This window comes from Urocitellus parryii, chromosome 4, assembly GCF_045843805.1.
Source record: "Urocitellus parryii isolate mUroPar1 chromosome 4, mUroPar1.hap1, whole genome shotgun sequence".
Lineage (NCBI taxonomy): Eukaryota > Metazoa > Chordata > Mammalia > Rodentia > Sciuridae > Urocitellus > Urocitellus parryii.
In genome coordinates this window covers 179952463-179973964 of record NC_135534.1, presented here as the reverse complement: position 1 = coordinate 179973964, position 21502 = coordinate 179952463, and the positions used below count along the sequence as shown (strand labels likewise).

At 34.8% G+C, this 21502-nt stretch overlaps 1 protein-coding gene across 1 annotated transcript in view; it reads right to left on the bottom strand.

Annotated features, from left to right (window-relative positions):
- The window catches only part of Invs (inversin), a 134784-nt gene that overhangs the window by 111865 nt on the left and 1417 nt on the right, over positions 1-21502 (bottom strand). The window contains exons 2-3 of the mRNA XM_026415065.2: positions 17248-17377; positions 1373-1539 (exon numbers count right to left, since the gene is read on the bottom strand). Coding sequence (XP_026270850.2) covers positions 1373-1539; positions 17248-17353 — 273 coding nt within the window. The 5' untranslated portion in view covers positions 17354-17377. The remainder of the gene's footprint in view (positions 1-1372; positions 1540-17247; positions 17378-21502) is intronic.

Genomic DNA, 21502 nt, shown 5'->3' with positions numbered 1-21502 from the left:
TAAAGAGATTTACAGCTAAGATATCTGGTTGTACACACCCCTTTTCTCAACCATTTTGTCATATTAATCCTTACAAAGATGTCATGGTGTTGGATCATCAACATAAATCCTCATTTTTGCCCAACATAATCTACTTGATGTTAAGTTCTTCCAACCTACATTTTCAAAGTTGAATTTTATACATGTATGAATCAAAATGAAGAATCTAAAGGGTATCAAAATTTTAAGACTGGGGCTAGTCTCAATCTGAACTGTTTATTTTTTTATGATAACATGTTAAACGGAGTTACCTTCCCTGAGTGAATAATTTACCAGTTGACAAGCCTAGGTGAAAGGTTATAAATACTTTAGCAGTAGTTACACTGAGATTGAAAATGAGGGCCATTAAAAAAATTACTATAATGAAAAGCAAATTCAGTAAAAATAACTTTGGAAAAAACCTGACAGACCTAACTGATAAGAGCACATAACTAGAATATTCAGTAGTATATCTTAATGTCAGCCTCTTTTATATGCATTCAACTAATGAAAAGTTATTTTCTAACCCCTCAATTAATCAGTTCTATCTGATCACATTTTTTAATGGGAAATAACTAACAGTTTCTGCTCCATCCAGCTCATTTTTATTGCTTTTTATCCCCAAAATATAGACATATAAAATAATAAAAAGAAAAATACCATGCAGTGAAAAAATATCTTATTCACCAAAATTTTAAGGAGAGAAAAATTATTTTCAGGTAAGTTTTTAAGTTAAATTTAGAAGTTTCCCATTTTCTCCTTTTAATGTGTTTAACCTTTTAAAATCTGATCTTTTGACAATGTCTATAAAATCTTGAAATTATTGCTATCAGCAATATAATTTAGATTTTTTTAAAAGTTGAAAATACAGAATAAATAAATTTATTTATGCCCCCAATGCTAATCTCAAGAGAAATTACATCTTGAAATGTAAAAGTAATGTTAATTAATTAAGTAAATTTAAGCAGGGAAAAGTACAAAAATTCACATTTATTTCTTCCAGAATTTAAACCCAACCAATTTTAACATTTTGTGTATTTCTTTTTAGTTTTTCTTTTTTCCCTATACATAGATTTGTAACGTACTTTACTCATATAAATTTTGTCCCCCCCCCCCGCCCCACTAAACATGAGATCATAGAACAAATTCTATTGTTTGGGAAAACTGGTTAAGAGAATACAGTCACTAATAGATAACTGTGCTTTAGTATTCACAGTTTAAAGACTGTTTTCAGAAAACATGAAGCCTAAGAATCAGTATTTGTGGTTTCTTATCTGCCTATTGTAGAATTCTACTAATCAATTAACAAATACCAAACGAAATGTTTAATTTTCAAGGTAATTTTACTTCTCACCTTTTGAGCTGCAAGATGGAGGGCTGTTCTTTGGCTATGGTCAGTTTTATTGACATTTGCTCCTGCCTTTAGGAGAGCATCTGCGCAGTCCAGTCTGTCAGCCAGTACACAATACATAAGTGGTGTTCTCCCAAATTGGTCTTCTTTGTCTTTCAGAGCTGAGTTTCCTGTGAGTACAAGAAACAGTGATATTTAATAATGTCTATCACTAATATAAGTAGGAGTTACATTAAATGTTTATTATTAAGCACTCTACTAGTGCATTAGATGTATTTCTTCATTTTTACTTACACTATGAGGTAGATATTACCACTCCTGTATTATGGAAACTGAGGTTCAGGCAAGTTAAATAACCTGTCTACATTCATACTGAAAGTAGGTGGTAGAGCTAGAATTCAACTGATTAATAATTCTACAGGACATTTTTCCTCTAAGACTGAATAAACAATTTTGCGATACGGAGTTACTTATGTTCTTCCCTCCTTTGTTTGGTTAACAAATGCTTATTTAGTGCCAATCATATACTAGGCAATGCATATGTTTTTATAAGTGACACAAAAATGAATCAGGGTTGGTTTTACATTCTATCCAAGATGGACAAATACACAATATCCTGATCTTCCTGCTAATGACCACTAAAAACCCTGGACAAAAAAGTAAAAAGAAGTAAGAAGACAAAAGTAAAAAGAAGACAAGAGAAGGCAGGCTGAGGAGGGTCTTGGAAACTTGACAATCTGGTGGCAAGTAGCCTGAAGTTTTTTTCTTCTGTATCTAGCTATCCCGGTGCTAGAAAAGCCTAAAATCTGGAAAAACCCACTGGCACAGATATAATATTTCCCAAGAGATAACTGCTCTCTCCAGTCAAAAGATCAGGTAACCCTGCAGAGTAAACTCTTTTGATTAAACCTGCTCTACTCAAAGCACATACTAAAAAAGAAACCACGCCTCTTCTTCCCAGTAGGCCCTGCAAAGACTATGGGGAGGAGTCCAGTCAACCATAGCTGCCTAAATTAAGCAAAGGATCACAATGAGGTGGTGGTGTACCCTTTCTCAACCAGAGAACAGGGGAGGGTTCTGGAGAGTAGGAAGCTAGAGAAAATTCTTTAAACTGATGCATGGGTTCATAGATGCTTCTGAGCAACCCATGTATGGAACTGATTTGAATCTAAACAGCAAAAGCTCTGATAATTAAACTCTAGGTAGAATACTTTCCAAGTCCTAAATTGGCCTAGGCAGCACAGAAATAGGGCAGACTAGAAAAGCCCTACAAGAGCTCTAAAAGATAAATTGATATTTTATCACAGTCCACAAAACTGAAATAGAATATTTACTCCAAACTGAAACAGACTGTCAATCTACTAAAGTAGAATATTTAAATAGAATCTAGCCTTATTATATCTAAAATGTTCAAAAGACATATAATAACAAGTATTAACAAGGATATAGAGAAATCAAAATCTTCACATAGTGCTGGAAAGAATATAAAATGGTAGAGTCACTTTGGAAAATAGACTGGCAGTTCCTCAAAACCCTAAACACAGAATAACCATTTGGCCCAATAATTCTTTTTTTTTTTTAATAGTGGTGCTGGGTATTGAACCCAGGGCCTTGCACATGCAAGACAAACACTCTACCAACTGAGCTATATCCCCAGTCCTCCACTTCTAAGTATACATTCAAGAGAAATGAAAACATATCTACACCAAAACTGGTACACAAGGTCTACAACAGTATTATTCATAATGGCCAAAAGATGGGCATAATTCAAGTGTCCATAAACTATTGATCAACTGATGAGTAGATAAACAAAATGTTGTATATCCACACATTGAACCATTATTCAATAAAAGGAATGAGTTTTAATATATGCTACAACATGGATGAATCTTGAAAACATTATGCTAAATGAAAGAAGCTGGTCAAAACACCACATGTTGTATAATTCCACTTATATGAAATGTCTGGCACAGGAAAATCTATAGAAACAGAAATAATATTAGTGGTTGCCTAAAACTGGGGGCAGGGATCAGATTCCCAGGATCCCAGCTAAAGGGTTCAGATTTCTTTTGGGCGGGGGGTAATGATATTATTCTAAAATTAATTGTAGTGGTATGTGTACAACTCTGTGGACATATAAAACCACTAAATTGTACTCTTTAAATTGGTGACTTGAATGACATGTGAATTATATCTCAATAAAGCTGTTAGAAAAGGCCCCACTATATATAAATAAAATAGAATACTAAAAATGCTTAATAAATGGAAAGGAAGACAGGAAAAGTGAAACAGGAATTAAAAACAGAAGAAACACAGAGTGAACACAAACTGGAAATCTTAAAATTCTAACATCCATTATTAGAAAATGAAAGACTGAGATGGATAAAAAATAAGAGGAGCCAAATATATGCTATTTATAAGAAATTCACTTAAAATAGGATGACATAGGTGGCTGAAAGTAAAAAAAATATGCAAAGATATAACATACAAATATTAATCAAAAGAAAGCTGAAGTGAAGTAATATCTAATAAGGTAGACATTGGAGCAAAGACATTTATTATAATAGTAAAAAGGTAGATTCACTAAGAATATATAGTAACTCCAAATGTATATGTACCGAAGATGTACCAAATAATAGATCTTTAAAATATATGTAGCAAAAACTGATAGAATTGAAAGAAACATTTGAAACTTTCAAAATTATAATTAGTCACTTTGACTCCCCTTTTCAATAATTGCTACAACCTCTAAAATGAAAGTCAGCAAGGATACAGAAAAATGAACAATATTATAAAGAAACAGGATCTAACTGATATTTGTTGAATTCTTTGCCTAATGATAGTCAGATACAGTCTTAAAATACCCATGGAACATTCATCTTCAAAAAAGACAATTTCTGATATAAAACCAAACAATAAAGGATTAAAAAAAGGAAGTCATACCAAGTATGTTCTCTGGTAATAATGTAATTAAACCAGAAACCAGTGTCAGTATCATAACAGGAAATCACCAAATTCACTTTGAGATAATCCATGGGTTAAAAAGAAAATCTCAGGGAAATTTAAAACATAATTAAAGGAATGAAAATAAAAATATTGTTGTAAGATTCTTACCCTATAAATGAGGGAGGCTTACAAGGAAATGTACAGCATCGAATGTTTGCATTAAAATATACGGACAGTTTCAAACCAATGATCTAAGTGCTTATATCTTGGTATTCTAAGAAAGGAGAGCAAATTTAACCTAAAACAAGCAGAAGGAAGGATAAAAATAATAACAGAGATCGATGAAGTTAAAAATCAGAAAAACAACAGAGAAAAATCAATGAAGCTTAAAGTTCTGGGAAAAAAATGATACATCTGTAATAGGATTGATCAATAAAAATAGCAGACACAAATTTCCAATATCAGGAATGAAAGAAGGGGCCATCTTTCAGAGCTTGCATACATTAGAAGGAAAACAGGGAAAAGCAGAACTATTTTATGCCCATAAATTTACAGTTTAAGTGAAATGGATAAATTCCATGGAAGACATAATCACAGCCCACTTACAATACAGATACCCTCAACAGTATTTACGGTAGGCAAAACTCTAAGGTAGCTTCCAAATTACCCTAGTATATATGGTGTGTGTGATCCCTTCTTCCTGAGTGTGGGCAGGGCCTGTAAATATGATCAGATGTCATTCCCATGATCAGGTTCTGTTTTGTAAAAATTTGAAGGGATTTTGCAGATGCAATTAAGGACCTTAAACATTCAACTTTAAATTAATCATATTATCTTGGATGCATATATGTATATATATATGTATTTATGAACTTATTTATTTACTTATTCATTTCAATTCTGGGGATTGAACCCAGGGCCTCATGCATGCTAGGTAAGGACTCTATCATTGAGCTACATATTTGATCCTTTGTGTTGCTTTTTGCTTTGTGTGTGTGTGTGTGTGTGTGTGTGTGTGTGTGTTGCTAGGGATTGAATCCAGGGCCCTGTGCATGCTAGGCAAGTATTCCACCATTGAGCCACACTCCCTACCCTTCCTGTTGCTTTTTAAAAGAAGTTCCGGTCAGAGATGGAGGAAGTTGGAGACATTTCAATCAACAGAAACACTCTCCTCAGGCCTTAGAGAAGCAAGGTGCCATAAATCTTAAAGCTAAAAGAAGGTGAATTCTGCAAACATGTACTTGGAATAGAATTTTGATATTTTAGATGAGACCCCAATGTGGCTAACGCTTTGACTGCAGCCTTGTGAAATCTTGAGCAACAATACCTGCTAAACCATATCTAGACATTTGAACCACAGAAACTGTGAGGTAGCAAATGCTATTGTTTTAAATTCAGTTTGTGTTAATTGTGGTACAGCAATATTAAACTAATGTAGTATGCTATCTATTAAAGAAATTAAATTCATAATAAACCCTTCCCATTAAGTACTACTAAGAACAATGTGTTCAAAAATTTCCAGACATGACAGGCATGGTGGTGCATGCCTATACTCCAGGGATTCAGGAGGCTGACGCGGGAGGATCACAAGTTTGAGACCAGCCTTGGCAACTTAGTGAGATCCTGTGTCAAAATTAAAACAAATGAAAATAAAAATGTTTGGGGGAATGCAGCTCAGTGGTAAAGTACTCCTGGTTTCAATCCCCAGTAACAACAACAAAAAAAAATTCCCAGAAGCAATTTTTATAGAAATGGATGTGTGGTTTTAAAATTGGTCTATAAAAGCAAAAGGAGTGGAAGGATAAAAGTATTTGGAAAAGAAGAGAAAAGTTGGAGGACTCACACTATTTGATTTCAGGGCATACTATAAAGGTACAATCATGAAGATACTATAGTAGTAGTAAAGGAACAGACATGGAGTTCAATATAATAGATTTGAGAGTACAGAAACAATTATTTTTGACAGAGCTGCAAAGACAAACAATCTTTTTAAACAAATGAAGCTGGAAAAATCTAACATTCATAAACAAAACCCAAAACCAACCCAAACTATACTTTGCACCTATCCTACTCAGTTTGGACTGCTATAACAAAGTACTGTAGCCTGGGTAGCTTAAAAACAACAGAAATTTACTGTACATAGTTGAGGCGGAAAATCTTGAGATTAGAGTGCCAGCATATTCAGCTTCTGGTGAGAGCCTTCTTCTGGGTTGCAGACTCACAATTTTCTGTTGTATCCTTACACCATGGGAAAAGAGAGAGTTTCTGGGGTCTCTTTTGAAAAGGGGACTAATCTCATTCATAAGAGCCCCACCATTTGGACCTAAATTTCCTTCCAAAAGTCCAACCTCCTAAGAGCGTCACACTGGGGGTTAGAATTTCAATATATGAATTTTGGGGGAAACATAAATATTCAGTCTGTAATTGAACAATTTGTAAAACTATGTTAAAATGAATCACAAATTTAAACATAAAACCTACAATGATGTAAAGCTTTTAGAAGAAAACCAAAGTGAAAATCTTTATGGACTTGAGTTGGGTAAAGATTTCTTAGAGATGATACCAAAGAAAAATCCACAAATAAATTAATAGATTGAATTTTATCCTAATTAAAACAATTTTATATTTGAAAAACATTATTAGAAAATAAAAGGACAAGAAACAAACTGGGAGAAAATATTTGCAAAACACATATCTGATAATGCCTTCATTCCAGAGTAAAGATCTCCTACAACTGAATAATAAAAAGGCAGATAATGAAATTAAAAGATGGGCAAAAGGCTTGAATAGACATTTCACCAAATAAGCATATGAAAAGGCACACAACATCATGAATACACAGGGAAATGTAAATTCAATTCACACTGTGATACCATTACACATCTATTATAATGGCGAAAATGAAAACAAAACAGAAGCAAACTTGACAATATCACATGCTGATGAGAATATAGAAGTACTAGAATTCTCAGACATTACTGGTAGGAACGAAAAATGGTATAACTATTATCAAAATTGTCCGTATTTTATTAACTCAATTATACTCTTATCACGCGGCCTAATCTCTTGCTTCGTTATTTACTCAGCAGAAACAAAAACATGAAAGCCTATGTTCACATGAAAACCTGGAAGTAGATATTTATGGTAGTTTCATCTTATTGCTAAAAACAAGAAACATCTCAATTGTTCTTCAACTAGAAAATTAGAAAACAAATTATAGAACATCCATACAATGGAATAATGCTCAACAATAAAAGGAATGAACTACTGACTCTCCAAACATGGAAAAATCTCAAACACTTTATGCCAAGTGAAATAAATCAGTTTCAATGGGTAGACTTGCATGATTCATTTATATGGCATTCTTGAAAAGTGAAACTATAGCGGGAGACCAGTTTGTCAAAATTAAATAACTGTATACTAAAACAGGGGGAAATTTACTGTATTACATCTCAATAAACTTTACTTAACAATAAAAAACAAAAGATGCCAAACTTCTTCCATGTACTTTATTTTTTCTATATTTTTATTGATTCTTTTTAATTATACATAACATTAGGCTTCATTTTGACATAATTATAATAGCATGGAATATTACTTGCTCTAAATCAGTTCCCAATACTTTCCCTTTTCCTTCCCTGCTCTCTCCCATTCTCTTCCCTCTACTATATTTATCTTTCTGTTATTATAGTTTTTTAAAAAATATTGCCTTGTGGATATACATAATGGTGAGATTCACTGTGATATATTCATATATATATAGGAAAGTTAGGTCAGATTCATTCCACTGTTCTTCCTTTATCCATCTCTCCTCTTTCCCCCTCAATTCCCTTCCTCTACTACACTGATCTTTCTTCTATTTTGATTCCAGGCACTTGAAGTGAAAAAAAAGTTGCTACAGAGAACGATCAGGTACTTACATACTAGCTGAAAGTAACTACATGTATGTATTGAGCAGGAGGGAAGCCAGTTATTTCCAAATCAAGGTTGAAGTAATCTTGGATATATTGGGTCCCAGAAAGACTTAACAGTCTCTTAGATAACTTACTTTGCTAATATGTTTCCATGCATATTGTTAATATAACAAGAAAGGTCATTGCTCTTGAAACTGGAAGAGCCTTACAAATATATTCAGGTTGTGTATAACTTCCGCAGGAGGCAGGTGGTATTTTTCAGAACCCTGGTTGTAAAGATGGAAGGCAAGTTTTGCATTTGATTCAACATATCTAAAATAGAAACCTCTGTACATAAGGCTTCTAAGTGGTACTGCTGGGTATTCTCTGAAGGGCCTCCTATATCTAGTCCAGAAGGTTCCAAAGATCCTATCACTGCATTTATAGATAGGTTCTCATTTAAACCCATATTTACCAACTTAAAATGTGGTATAGTTACAGAATCTTCCTTTAATTGGTTGGAGCCTTTATGGAGTCAAAGTGATACTTATAAAGAAAAAGCTAAAATAAAGTCCAATCTCTGGTTGACTTTCAACATGAGTAAAGGGCCATCCTACCAGATTCTTATTTGTTAATGTTAAGCAAAGATAGTAGTTACGGGTATTAGCAAGATGACAATAATTAATTTTACAAGTTCCCTTAAGGTGGGATTCCTCCTTTTAAGCTCTAGTAAGAGAGTGGATTTAGGAATTGTAGTCATGAGAATAAATGCAAAGAAGTGGAGGCAATTATCACATAATTGTAATTGCTTATGCTCCTCAGGGTCAAAGTGAAGTCAGAATCAGAGGACTAATAGGTAATTCTCTATCCTAGGATAGAGAACTCGAGCAATTGCTGCCTCTTCCCAAATCTGCTGTAAGATTCAGGGAAATTTCAAGTCTTCTCTCCAATTCCTGACAGACTTTGTTTGTGTGTAATTGATATTTATATTTCCCAAAAGAGAAGATCTAATTGGGTCATGTCACTACCATCCAATATGTTGTGCCTGTAAGGCAAATTTTGTCTATTTGAGGAAATTGAAAGTATATATCCCTTATTCATTATTAGAAAAAGCAACAATCAGCCTCACTTGGGTCCTGTCTTGGGTAGCTTCGGGATGAGAAGGGGAAAGAGATGGTGGCTTCTCAAATAGTTTCTAAGTAATGTGATATCATCAGATTCAGGGCTTTCTGGCCAAAAAAAAAGTAACAGAGAGGTCTACGCATTTATTTACCTCCCCTAATCCCTTTCCTTATTTTATTCAATTATAACATTCAACTCATACCTATCAAGTCTACATCAAATAAAATGACTTATTGCTTGCATATGAATAGTAACTTCAACTTATTATACAAATGTAAGACTTCAGATAAAATTAATGTTTACTGGATTGGAGTGCATTAAAAATTTGCATTGTAGCAGGGCACAATGGTGCTTGGGAGGCTGAGGCAGGAGGAATGCAAGTTCAAAGCCAGCCTCAGCAACTTAGTGAGAACCTGTTTCTAAATAAATAAATAAATAAATGGTTGGGGATTGACTCAGTGGTTAAGCACCCCTGGGTTCAATTCCTGGTTAAAAAAAAATGCATTCTTGTCAGGAACAGTTAATATAGAAAATAGCTGGTGAGTGTGCTGTGTGGTTTTAATGATTCTGGCAACTGTGGAGATGGTCTCTAATCCATGACCAATGAATGGGTGCTTGCTTAACTGGGGCTGGCATTCTGCATATGCTCTTTCTGAACACAGCTCAGAAAGCTGAGCTGGAACCGTGCTGGGAAGCCACTGTCCAACAGCATACAGTTATTCCAAGGCTAGCTGAAGCAGAAGAATTTGAATAATGGCTGGTATATGCAGAAACCAGAGCTCCAGTTCTATTAGTTAAAGGAAATGACAATCACTAGAAGTGGCCATTGTGTCAATCTACAGAATAACTATATTACCACATTGCCCAACATAAATAAATAGGGCATTCTCTACTTATGTCCTGTTTACTTGTTCTAAAATGACACATGACACCAAAGATGTATTTATTTCATCTGCCTTCACCTACTTCTTACCTCACACTTTTCATATTGTCAGAATGTCAGGAAAGCATTTGTTGTCATTTAAAAAATATACGCTTATTGTTAAGGAGAGACAACATTGGAACGATGGAAAGAACATAGAATTTATCACCAAATAACTTGGTTTGAGACTCAACTCTGCCAATATGCTGTACAAATAAATGTTTTTAACCTCTGGGTCTCAGAGTCCTGACACATAAAATGATAATAATAAGAACAACAACATGGGATGTACTGAATTTTGAGGGTACTTGATATTTTACAAAATATTTTTACTTATTTTCTCATTATAATTATTGCAAGTATCTTAAAATATAATTTGCATTCATGGTTATTTCAAAATTATATTTGTTAGATATGCCATTAAATCTTGCTATTTAATGTGTTACTAAAAATTATGGTAGATATATTGCTATGTCACAATTTTAAAATATTTGACAACTATATTTTAATATAACTGATTTTTAAAATTATAGTAAAACTTTATAACTAGTTTTTACGATTTAAGATCATAATTTTTTTTTTCTGAGAAAAGGTCTATCAACTTCACCACATTGTCAAAATAGCCCATAGTACAAGAAAAAAGTTTAGAAAAATCCAATTTAGATTCAGTTCATCAGTCAAGGCTCAGGCCTAATCAGTTCTTTCTTTCTTGTCCTTCTTGCTTTCTATTTATTCATAGATCTGAAAGTACATATAAGTATAGAAAATGTGTACACATACACTGGAGTTCCACAGATTAGTAGTTAAATTCATTGGCTCTGAAATGAGACTTCCAGACTTTAATCTCAGTGCTGCTACTTATTAGACAAATTAATCTCTCTTACACCTCAGTTTTCTCGTCTATATAAAAAAGGAAATAAGAGTACCCCTACACTCTTTGTTTCACCATTAAATGAATTAACGTTTTGCAGAACACTTAATTCAGTGACTGGTACATAAACTAAAAATGAATATTGGCTAATTTTATTACTATTATTAGCATTAATACATATATTATAGTACAGTGTCCCTCAGTATACATGGGGGCCCCCATAGATAACAAAATTTATAGTTGCTCAAGTCTCTTATATAAAATGGCATAGTATTTCATATAACTTTCTTAGTCTTCCTTTATACCTTAAGTTATCTCTAGATTACTTATAATACCTACTACAATGTAAATATTCTATAAATAGCTGTTATATTATATTGTTTAGGGAAGTCAGTATTTACTATTTCCAGTACAGAAGGATTTTGGGGGTGGTGGTACTGAGGATTGCACTGAGGGGCACTTGACCACTGAGCCCCATAATCAGCCCTATTTTGTATTTTATTTAGAGACAGGGTCTCACTGAGTTGCCTAGTTCCTCACTTTTGCTGAGGATGGCTTTGCACTTATGATCTGCTTGCCTCAGCCTCCCCAGCCACTGGGGTTACAGGCATGCACCGCTGTGCCTGGTCAGAACAAGTTTTAAAAATATTTTCAATCTTGGGGCTGGGGTTGTGGCTCAGTGGTAGAGTGCTCGCCTAGCACATGTGAGGCGCTGGGTCGATCCTCAGCACCACATAAAAATAAATAAATAAAATAAAGGTATTGTGTTGACTACAACAACAACAACAAAAATTTTTTTTAAATTTTCAATCTTGAAAATTGAAATTTGAAACTTGAATTTGTGGTTGAATTTGCAAAGAGAGCCGACTATACTTTTATAAATGCATATGTATAAGCAAGCATTTATAACACATTTAATGGCCCTAACGTTTAAGAGTTGACGTAAAGAAAGAAGTAACCTGAAATAGTGCCTCTACTTTGCCACTTATGAGGCTCCTTGCCAGATCTAACTACTATGTTGGGAGATGTTAAAAATAAGGAGAGGAAATGACTCAGAGATTATGCTTGCTCACAACATTGGACAATGCAAGAAAAGTGGCAGTAGAATCAGAATGGTACTATCTAGTCACTGTAATACTGCAAACAAAGTCAATCATTATACACTTGCATATTTATAAATTATTTAATTTGTTTTACACAGAGAAAACAGTATTAATCTTTGCAGCATTTAGTGCTTTTTTACTTTCTTCATTTCTGAAAAGTACTGAAGTCTTGATTATTTTACCATGAATCCATCTTAATATTACAGTAACAGTAATAGAGCACTCTTTCTACTGAGTCAGGTGCCATGGTGGATATTTTAGAGCCATTATCTCATTTAATATACACACAAACGAAGTAAATATAATTTATAGCTTAAATGAGGAAACTGATGCTCAAAAAATACTGAGTGGCTTAGTCAAGGTAATACAGCTAGTAAACGATGGAGCTAGAATCCAAAATCAGGTTTATCCAACCTAAAATCTATACCATTTCTCCTACACTACATTGTACAGTATTAGACTGAATCTACTAAATTCTACTATTACATCTCTTATATTCATTTAAATTATTCATATTTAATGTTAAGAAGAAAACCTATATATCTATAAATGATAACCATAGCATATCAGGATTTTACTGTATATATTTATATTTTTAGCATCCAGAACTAAACCCTAATACATTTTAATCTAGGAAGTAGCGGGTTATGTTAAAATAGTAAGCCATTGTTTTAGGTTAATCGCTAAGAATTGCTCCTGAAATGATGTCTCATTCAGAGAAGGCCTGTTCAGTCCTCCTCCAGGACAATGGGCAGCACAGAGAGTGTTCGATTTAATTAGTTGTGTATGTAGAAGAGACAGTCATCTGTTTCCATGGAGTCAAACACATCACTGACATACTTCTCCATGGAAACAGAGAAAGGAAAACAGAAAATGCTAAAGTGAATGAATTCACTGAGCAGTTGGTGAACAAAGATTCAAGAAAACAAAAATTCATCTGTAGTACTATATGTCTAGTTTAGAGAAATAGCACATATTTAGAGATCATCAAACATGTACTACATAAGAGGATGTTTAAAATATATTGCAATTTTAGTTACCATTTTAGTGCAAATACAAAAGTGCTGGGAAATGCCACAGAGCAAACGTGTGACTGTATGTACACAGAAGACATAATGGAACAGTCCTTAGAAGATAAGCAGTGTTTCCTCAATCAGTAATGAATCAGGAGTGCCTTAGAAAGGATGACAGAAAACACAGGGAATCAATCTATCGATAAATTTATAAACTCAATACTGGCTTCACATCATAATTGCATTTTGGTTTTTAAGAATTTTTCTCTTTGGGGATATAAAATTATAGGAAAGTTTCAAGTTTTTTAATGAAACACATTAATTAATTTGTATGACTGAGCTGGTTAAAGTATTTTTAATCTGCACATTTTGTTTTTGTTGAAGGTTATATTTTTCATTAAAATAATGAAGAATTCATTCTATATGGTTCTTTTTCTTGAGGCAGTCTCATTAAAAAAAAAATTTCCCCCCCATGGAATTTAGTGCCAAGCTGCCTCTGAATTCAATTTAATTCAACTCAATGCTCTTTCAGTCCTGGCCCTCAAGATAATTATAGACAACCAGGGAGGAAAGATACTTAAAAATGATTATACTATTTATTCAATTCTTCCACAAATATATTTCATGTGCCTTTGATATGTCAAGTACTTTGCTGTATTTTGTGGATAGAGTGGTGCATTAAACTGACCCAGTCTACTCTCATGGAGGCTACTAGCCTGTAAAAGGAAAAGGCATTAAAATAGCCATACACATAATGTACAGTTATATAATCTGAGACAATTTCTATGAAGGAAAACTACAGAGTGTCAAGAGAGAACATCATGAACAGATTTCACTGAGATTGGAGCAGATTTCTTTGAAGAAGTGGCCATAGAGTAGAGACCTCTGGTAACTAAGAGACAGAGACCAGGAAAACAGCATGTCAAGTGAAAGCCATGAGATGGCAGGTTTGAGAAACTGAAAGAAAGCAAATTTCTCAGAAGACAGTGATGAAAAGTGAGGTTGGAGAGGAAAAGAGGTACATATAGCTTTTTAAATTTCATTATAAGCATAATGGGAAGCAATTAAAGAGTTTTGACCACAAAAATGATATCACTGTATACATCTTTTTTTTTTTTCAGTTCAAGTAGAAATGGAACATTTGGGAAAAAATAACTCAAAAAAGGCAAAACAAAATTCTAGCATTTAAGGGTGTATACTTATAAGTGGTAAAACAAAAATATAATGATTACTATAAAAGTCAAGATAAAGGGTAGGGATACAGCTCAGTGGCAGAACACATGCTCAACATATGTAAGACTCTGAGTTTGATTCCCAGCAAAAGAAAGAGAGAATAAGAGAGGTGGGAGGAAGAAGGGAGGGGAAAGAAGAAAAAAATTAATCAAAATCGTAAGTTACTCTAGAGGGGAGGAGAGAATGCATTAGGGACTTTTGGAGGTACTGACAATGGAGATTTCTTGACAGTGGTGGTTACATGGGTGTTTGCTTTATATTCATGTATTAAATTTTAATCTATGTGTATATATCAAAATAGCACTATATGTTTTGTTTTCTTTTAATAAAAGAGTAGATTGATGTGAAGAATTAGGGACACTGAATGCAGATGGCCTAAGAAGCTTGGTTTTGGCAGCAGATAATGATAATTGCTCTCCATCCATTCTCTAATTCTTCTTTTTAGGAACTGTGCACCCTCAGTTTTGGTTGGAAATGACACCATCTAGGAAAAGACATTTTTAAGTTTCTTCTGTCCTAGGTGTGACCGTGTCTAACTCTGGCCCACCTTCTTAATGACAAATTTCTCTCTTTCTCTCTTCCTGCAATCTGGGTTTTAACTACAAAGAGAAGATTTGCCTTGAATCCAGACATGGAAGTTAAATAGATGTTGAGAATGGCAGAGCCACGCCCAGCAGCATCCCTGGTTGATTCTGTGAAACAGTGACATATATCTACCCTAGAATGCCCATGTACTTTTGAACTATTATGAGAATGAAATATTATCCTTCTGACCTCTTTAAGTCACTATGTGGCAGTGTAGATGTGTACTAATAACAGTTGTGAGGAAAAGTTGAAAGAGATGGCAATACTTAAAGTGGGATATAGGAATAGGAAAGAGATTATTAAATGGAAGAGACAATACAGCATGCTTAAAATGTTGACATGAAGAATTTAGAATAGAAGAAAGGGGAAAAAAGTTGAAACTACTGTAATCAGAAGTTTAAAAAATAGAGCAAATTTTGTGAGAAAATAGAAGGGGACAGAATACAGAGCTTGTGTGGAAGAACTGGCCTTTGAATGAAAGAGGGAAATTTATTATATTTTAGCAGTAAGTAAGAAGAGGATGTATATGGATGTAGCACTATTTGTAGACATGCTAAAATATGAGGATTCCTACTCAATGTCTTCATTTTATTTTAGGAAGCAAAAGGTATTATCTGAGAATGAAGAGAAAGGAAATTGGCAGTCATAGGCTTCAGCAGAGTGAGAAGGTACCGAATGTTTGCTATGGAGAAATGTAGCATGATGAGCATTAAGTTCTGAATACTTATTTGAAGAGGGGAATCATGAATTTGGGGCATTATGAGCAATAAGTGTTGAGTGCTTATTTGAAGTGGAGAATCATAAATTTGGCATGTTATGAATCTTCCAGCCAGGTCCAACTGCTTTGGGGTTGCCAGGAATAGATGGATTAGTTCTATCCAGAGTTGAGAGAGCAAAAGGAAGTAAAAAAGAGAATTTTTCCAAGAGGATTTTAATAACAGACCACAGAATCAGGACTGAATAGGAAGAAAGGTACAGACAGAAGCCAGTGGTCAAAACTAGAGACTAGAGATGATAATGGACCGGAAGTCTCAGCGAGGATGAGAAACTACTGTTCTCATTAGTAGATGACTGGAAGTAAAAGTGTTTTGGATGAATGGTGAAACATTCAAATGAGTGATTTGGAGGTTGTGGAAGATGTCAAATTCAGGGAGGGGCTGTGAATGTAGGTAGTTGAGGTAAAGCAGGGATGATGTCTCTGTAGAGGAAGAAAAATCTTCATAGAGTATGAGATAAATAGTTCCATTTTTAAAGGCCATTATCAGTTTGCTTAGTAAAAAAAGAAGGTAAGTTGGCAGAAGAAAGAAAAGAGGAAAAGAGGTAGATTGTGTAGAGAAAAGACAAAATTTATGGCACACTAGAAAGTAGAAGTAACTGCCAGCCTCGACAGAAGTTAGTGTACACCTTTATAAACTACTGAAGAAAGTGGAAATGTATAATGAAAACAAATTCTGAAGGAACGAGTATGGAAGTTCAAATAGCTTGGACTTGATTTTGCATAACAAGCTGTCAGTCATGATGTCATCAGACACTGATACCTACAAAGATTACCAAAAATCTATTTCATCTATTCTTCTTGGGACTTGTAAATTTATGATTTTTATAATTCTGGAAAATTCTTAGCTACTCTGTCTTTAAATACTGCCTGTCCATCTTTCACTTTGTTCTCTCCTTCTAGAATTTCTACACTTCTATCTATCTATCCAAATAGATGAGAGGGATAACATTGAATCAATTTTAAATAATTAAAGTTTACTTAGAAACATTAGCACTTTGTCAAGTCAGAATTAACTTTGTGTATACTGCACATTAAATCTTAAAAGATCATTCTCCACTGTCTCATTCTAGATGTTTTATAAAGATGAATTAATCCCCTTTCTAATTACATATATATTTTCTTGACTCTAATAACACCTACATACTATTACTTTTTAAGAGTATCTAGACTCTCTACCAAATACATGAAAATTTCTTGAATACTTTTCACTTAATCCTACTCTATATTTTTAAGTTTCAGAATTAATTTCTTTGTTAACCAAGTCCTGGAATAAAATATAAATAATATGTTTCCATAAATAATATATTTACATCAAAATGCATCAGTACATTGCAAATTAAAGCTAAGATTAACCAACTCCCTTAAGACAAAAAATTGTTTTTACAGTTTCTGAATTTAAAGGGATTGCTTACCTATGATGAGCCTCTGAAGAGCACCCTTATCTCCATTCACTGCAGCAGCATGAACTTGTGATGCTGATGAGGAACCAGTAAAGAGTAAGTTCTCTGATCTGTTCATAGTCTTTTCAACAACCGGAGCAACCTATAACAATGATTCAGACAATGAATTCGTGCAGGAAATTATCTTTTCTTTCTTTTTTGGGGGGTATGTATGTATGTGCGTGTGTGTGTGTGTGTGTGTGTGTGTGTGTGTGTGCTCATTTTGGTAAAAATACATCTCCTCTCCAAAACAGTTTGAAGCTGACCTGAACAAAGAAATTGAAATACGGTGATGCTAATTTCACATGAACTTCAAGTGTATAATCTAACTGTATTTACCATCTTCTTTACTCTAAAAACCTTTGGCATTCTGGAGCTGGGGGTGTACCTCAGTGGTAGAGCACCTACCTGGCATGTCGCATGTGCAAGGCCCTAAGTTCAATCCCCATCACCACCACCCCCACATACACACAGAGACACAAACAAACTGAATATCCATTTATCAATATCAAATCAATACACTTAGTTTTCTCCCTTTAGGAAGTTTCCAACCAAATCGATGTTAAATTAGGTTGGATAAAAAGCAAGGAGACTCCAGTTTCAGCCTAGAAAGAGCAGTCCCTGCCAAATCTGGCTATTTCCTGTACCCAGAACTCAAATCAGTCTTAGTTCCCTCTAACAAGGCTGGAGCGCAGCACTAGCAGAGTTAAGGCCAATGTCACCCAAACTTGTCAGTGGACACTTCTGCACCATTCAATGCTCATGTTGATGGGTGATAAAAAGAAGCCTAGGTTTTGGAATAGCATAAACATTATTGACCTAGTAAGTATGATCAAAGTCCTGGTCTGGGATAAATGATACAAAAAAAAAAAAAAAAGGGAAATGAAGACCTCCAAATATTACTGCTGAGATTTTTTTTAGTTTGACTTTAAAACAGCTGAAAATGGTTTCTTCCATACAAGGAAAAGCTGTGTACTGATGTCTCTCAGAATTAATTATGTCTCCGTCTCTAACCTCAGTTTAAGTTTTTTTTTTTTTTAATATACCATTCCTATGTCCAAGCCAAGGTAAAAAAGGAGTAAAGGACGAGAAGCCCTCCATCTAGAGACCCATGATAGAACGCACTCTAGAAGCCAGTGGGTATGAGCATATTCGAGTTACACAGTTTGAGACTGAGTCCACAGCAGTTTTTCTTCTATTACTGGGACATCCATCTTGGGCAGCTTGAAGGCTGTTGGATATTCAGCTATTTGGGTGGTCTGGGCATGGATCAGCTCCATGGGAGAGGACTTCTTGGTTTCTTTGTAGTTCTGGATGACAAAACCTCCGGGTGTTTTATGATTAGAGAATTTATGATGACACGAGTAGCTTTAGCCTTAACCTTGTCCATATTGTCAGTGATCCTTGAAAGGGTCATGGGGGCTGGTTTCTTTCCTCTTCCTCCTCCTTTTTTATTTTTGAGGGGGTGGGTACTGGGGATTGAACTCAGGACACTCAACCACTAAGCCAAATCCCCAACTCTATTTTGAATTTTATTTAGAGACAGGGTTTCACTGAGTTGCGTATCACCTCACTGTTACTGAGGCTGGCTTTGAACTCCATCCTCCTGCCGCAGCCTCCTGAGTTGCTGGAATTACAGGCATGCACCACCGTGTCCAGCTTTTTCCTCCTTCCTAATGAGGTGCTGATACTTGTACTCTGGAATCACTGTTTTCCAGGGGATGCTGCCCATGTCTGATGAAGAAGGAGTGATGGGTGCAGGGTCCTTGGGACATCATCAATGCTGAATATCCAGAGACACATCTGCATGGTCAGGGACATATTGTCCACAGGCCCACTAAGTCCAAGAGCCAAGAACAGAGACACTAGGCACTTGTGGTTGTCCTGAATCATTAAAAGACTGGGATCCATACGCTTTTCCTATGTATAAGTCAGGGCTGAGACAATTCACAATAGCTAAACTGTGGAGCCAACCTAGATGCCCTTCAGTGGATGAATGGATTAAAAACTGTGGCATATATACACAATGGAATTTTACTCAGCAATAAAAGAGAATAAAATCATGGCATTTGCAGGTAAATGGGTGGAGTTGGAGAAGATAATGCTAAGTCAAGTCAACAAATGCCCAATGTTTTCTCTGATATAAGGAGGCTGACTCATAGTGGGGTAGGGAGGGGGAACAAGGGAGGAATAGATGAATTCTAGATAGGGAAGAGGGGGGGAGGAGGGAAAAGGAGGAGGCAGGGGATTAGCAAGGATGGTGAAATTCGATGGACATCATTATCCAAAGTACATGTATGAAGACACGAATTGTGTGTCAACATACTTTATATACAAACAGAGATATGTATATAGGTGTAATAAGAATTGTAATGTAAAAAAACCCAAGTACATGTATAAAGACATGAATTGGCATGAACATACTTTATACAAAGATATAAAAAACTGTGCTCTGTATGTGTAATAAGAATTGTAATACATTCTGCTGTCGTGTATTTAAAAAAATAAAATAAAATAAAAATTCAGGGCTGAGTCCCTGTCACCACAGTGAAATGATGTCATGACATGCTGTCAGGTGTTCATGAGGAACATTGTCCAGGTGCTGCAAATTAGCAAAGCTTCCCAAGAAAGTCTGATCTGCTGCCTCCAAGCTGCCTGAGGCTCAAACTCTGGCATTAAAGAGGATCCCAGGGACCACATCTCCCAAGAGGATGTGTGCAGCCCAGATCCAGCCATGGTGAGAGCGGCAGCAACACTAACTGCCCCTACCACCATCTAAAGAGCACAAGCTTGCAGGAAATTTTCTGAAATCTGTCTCAACATTTTCAAGTGAGTATATTGTGGTTCACAAGAAATATTCAACTAAGATTAAAAATAACTACAGTCTTAGTCCTAGAATTACCATAATGTGGTAAATTAGATGACTTCTACACAAATTGCTAATCTGTAAAATTGAGAGGATTGGGGTTCTTCTCAGGCCATTCTCAGGGACTGTCTGAGAAAAAACAAAAACAAAACACCCAATAATTAACATTAGGCACAGGATTCAAAAGTCACATTGAAAAAAGAAGTCACAGTGACTTCCAAGTTAATACAGTTAATTCCATATAATAATAAATGTTTCAATTGATACAGGGAATCAAGCCAGAAAATGGGTATGACATAAACTTAATTGTCAAGTCAGAATTAACTAGATTTAAGCATTAAATTAAAACTACCTAGTTCTTTTCTTCATACCCACAAAAGGTGAAAAATGTTTTTTTTTCTCTTCTTAGTCCACTAGGACCTTAAGATCTTATTTTATGATTAACATATTTCATTAATGAAAATTGTCTGGCTTGTAGTCTCTTGTGGTTTTTTAAAAACTTCTGGAAGTGTATCAGTTATGTAGGAAAATAGTGAGTTCCCTATAAGAGTATTTAAACAGAGGCTGGACTATGTCAGAAATGTAGTTAAGGATTCAAGCATCTGAGAGTGAAGTAGAAAAAAGTAGGTATATCAATTATCTTAAATGTCCTTCCTTAACCTAAGATGTTCTATCAAAGTTCCAAATTTAAACACCTACATGGATCAGGGAGGTAACAAGTATAAAAATGTAGGAGTCATGGGGTTCAGGCAGAACACATATATTTGTAAAGTAAGTAGCCATTAATTAGCTCCAGTTAATTGTTTCCAGGAAGATAGGCAAGTCCTCTTCTGATTTCACCATAAAATATGTCATTCTAATCTCTGTACTTCCTGTGGACCTGGACCTGGGGGTTTTTCTCCACAAACTCTGGGTTTGCTCCACAACTGATCAGCTAGTACTTGGGATCGATAAGTGCTATTTGTTCAAATTCTGCCTTAGAAATAAGATATTTTTAAAAATTATGGTATAGGTTCGCTTTTAAAGATTTTATGTTGTTATTTGAGTTAGCATGATGGCAGAAAATATAGAGGAAGCGGGTACTGTGAGACAGTTTTCATGTTCAAGCATGTCTGTCAAGTCGGAAGAACCACTGTCATATGCAGAATTATATTAAAGTCACTTGGAAAAATCTACATAACACAGATGGAGATGGAAACATGATGGGAGAGCAGTTACTTTTGGGTTTTAGGCTTAGGTGTGTTTATAATAAGCAGCATCTCTTTAAATTTCCTCAGCTCTCTGGATTTCTCGAAAATATGAAAAGTAAAAAGGGTAGACTATGTTCATTTACTCAACAAGTTGAGAGGCAATCAGGCATTG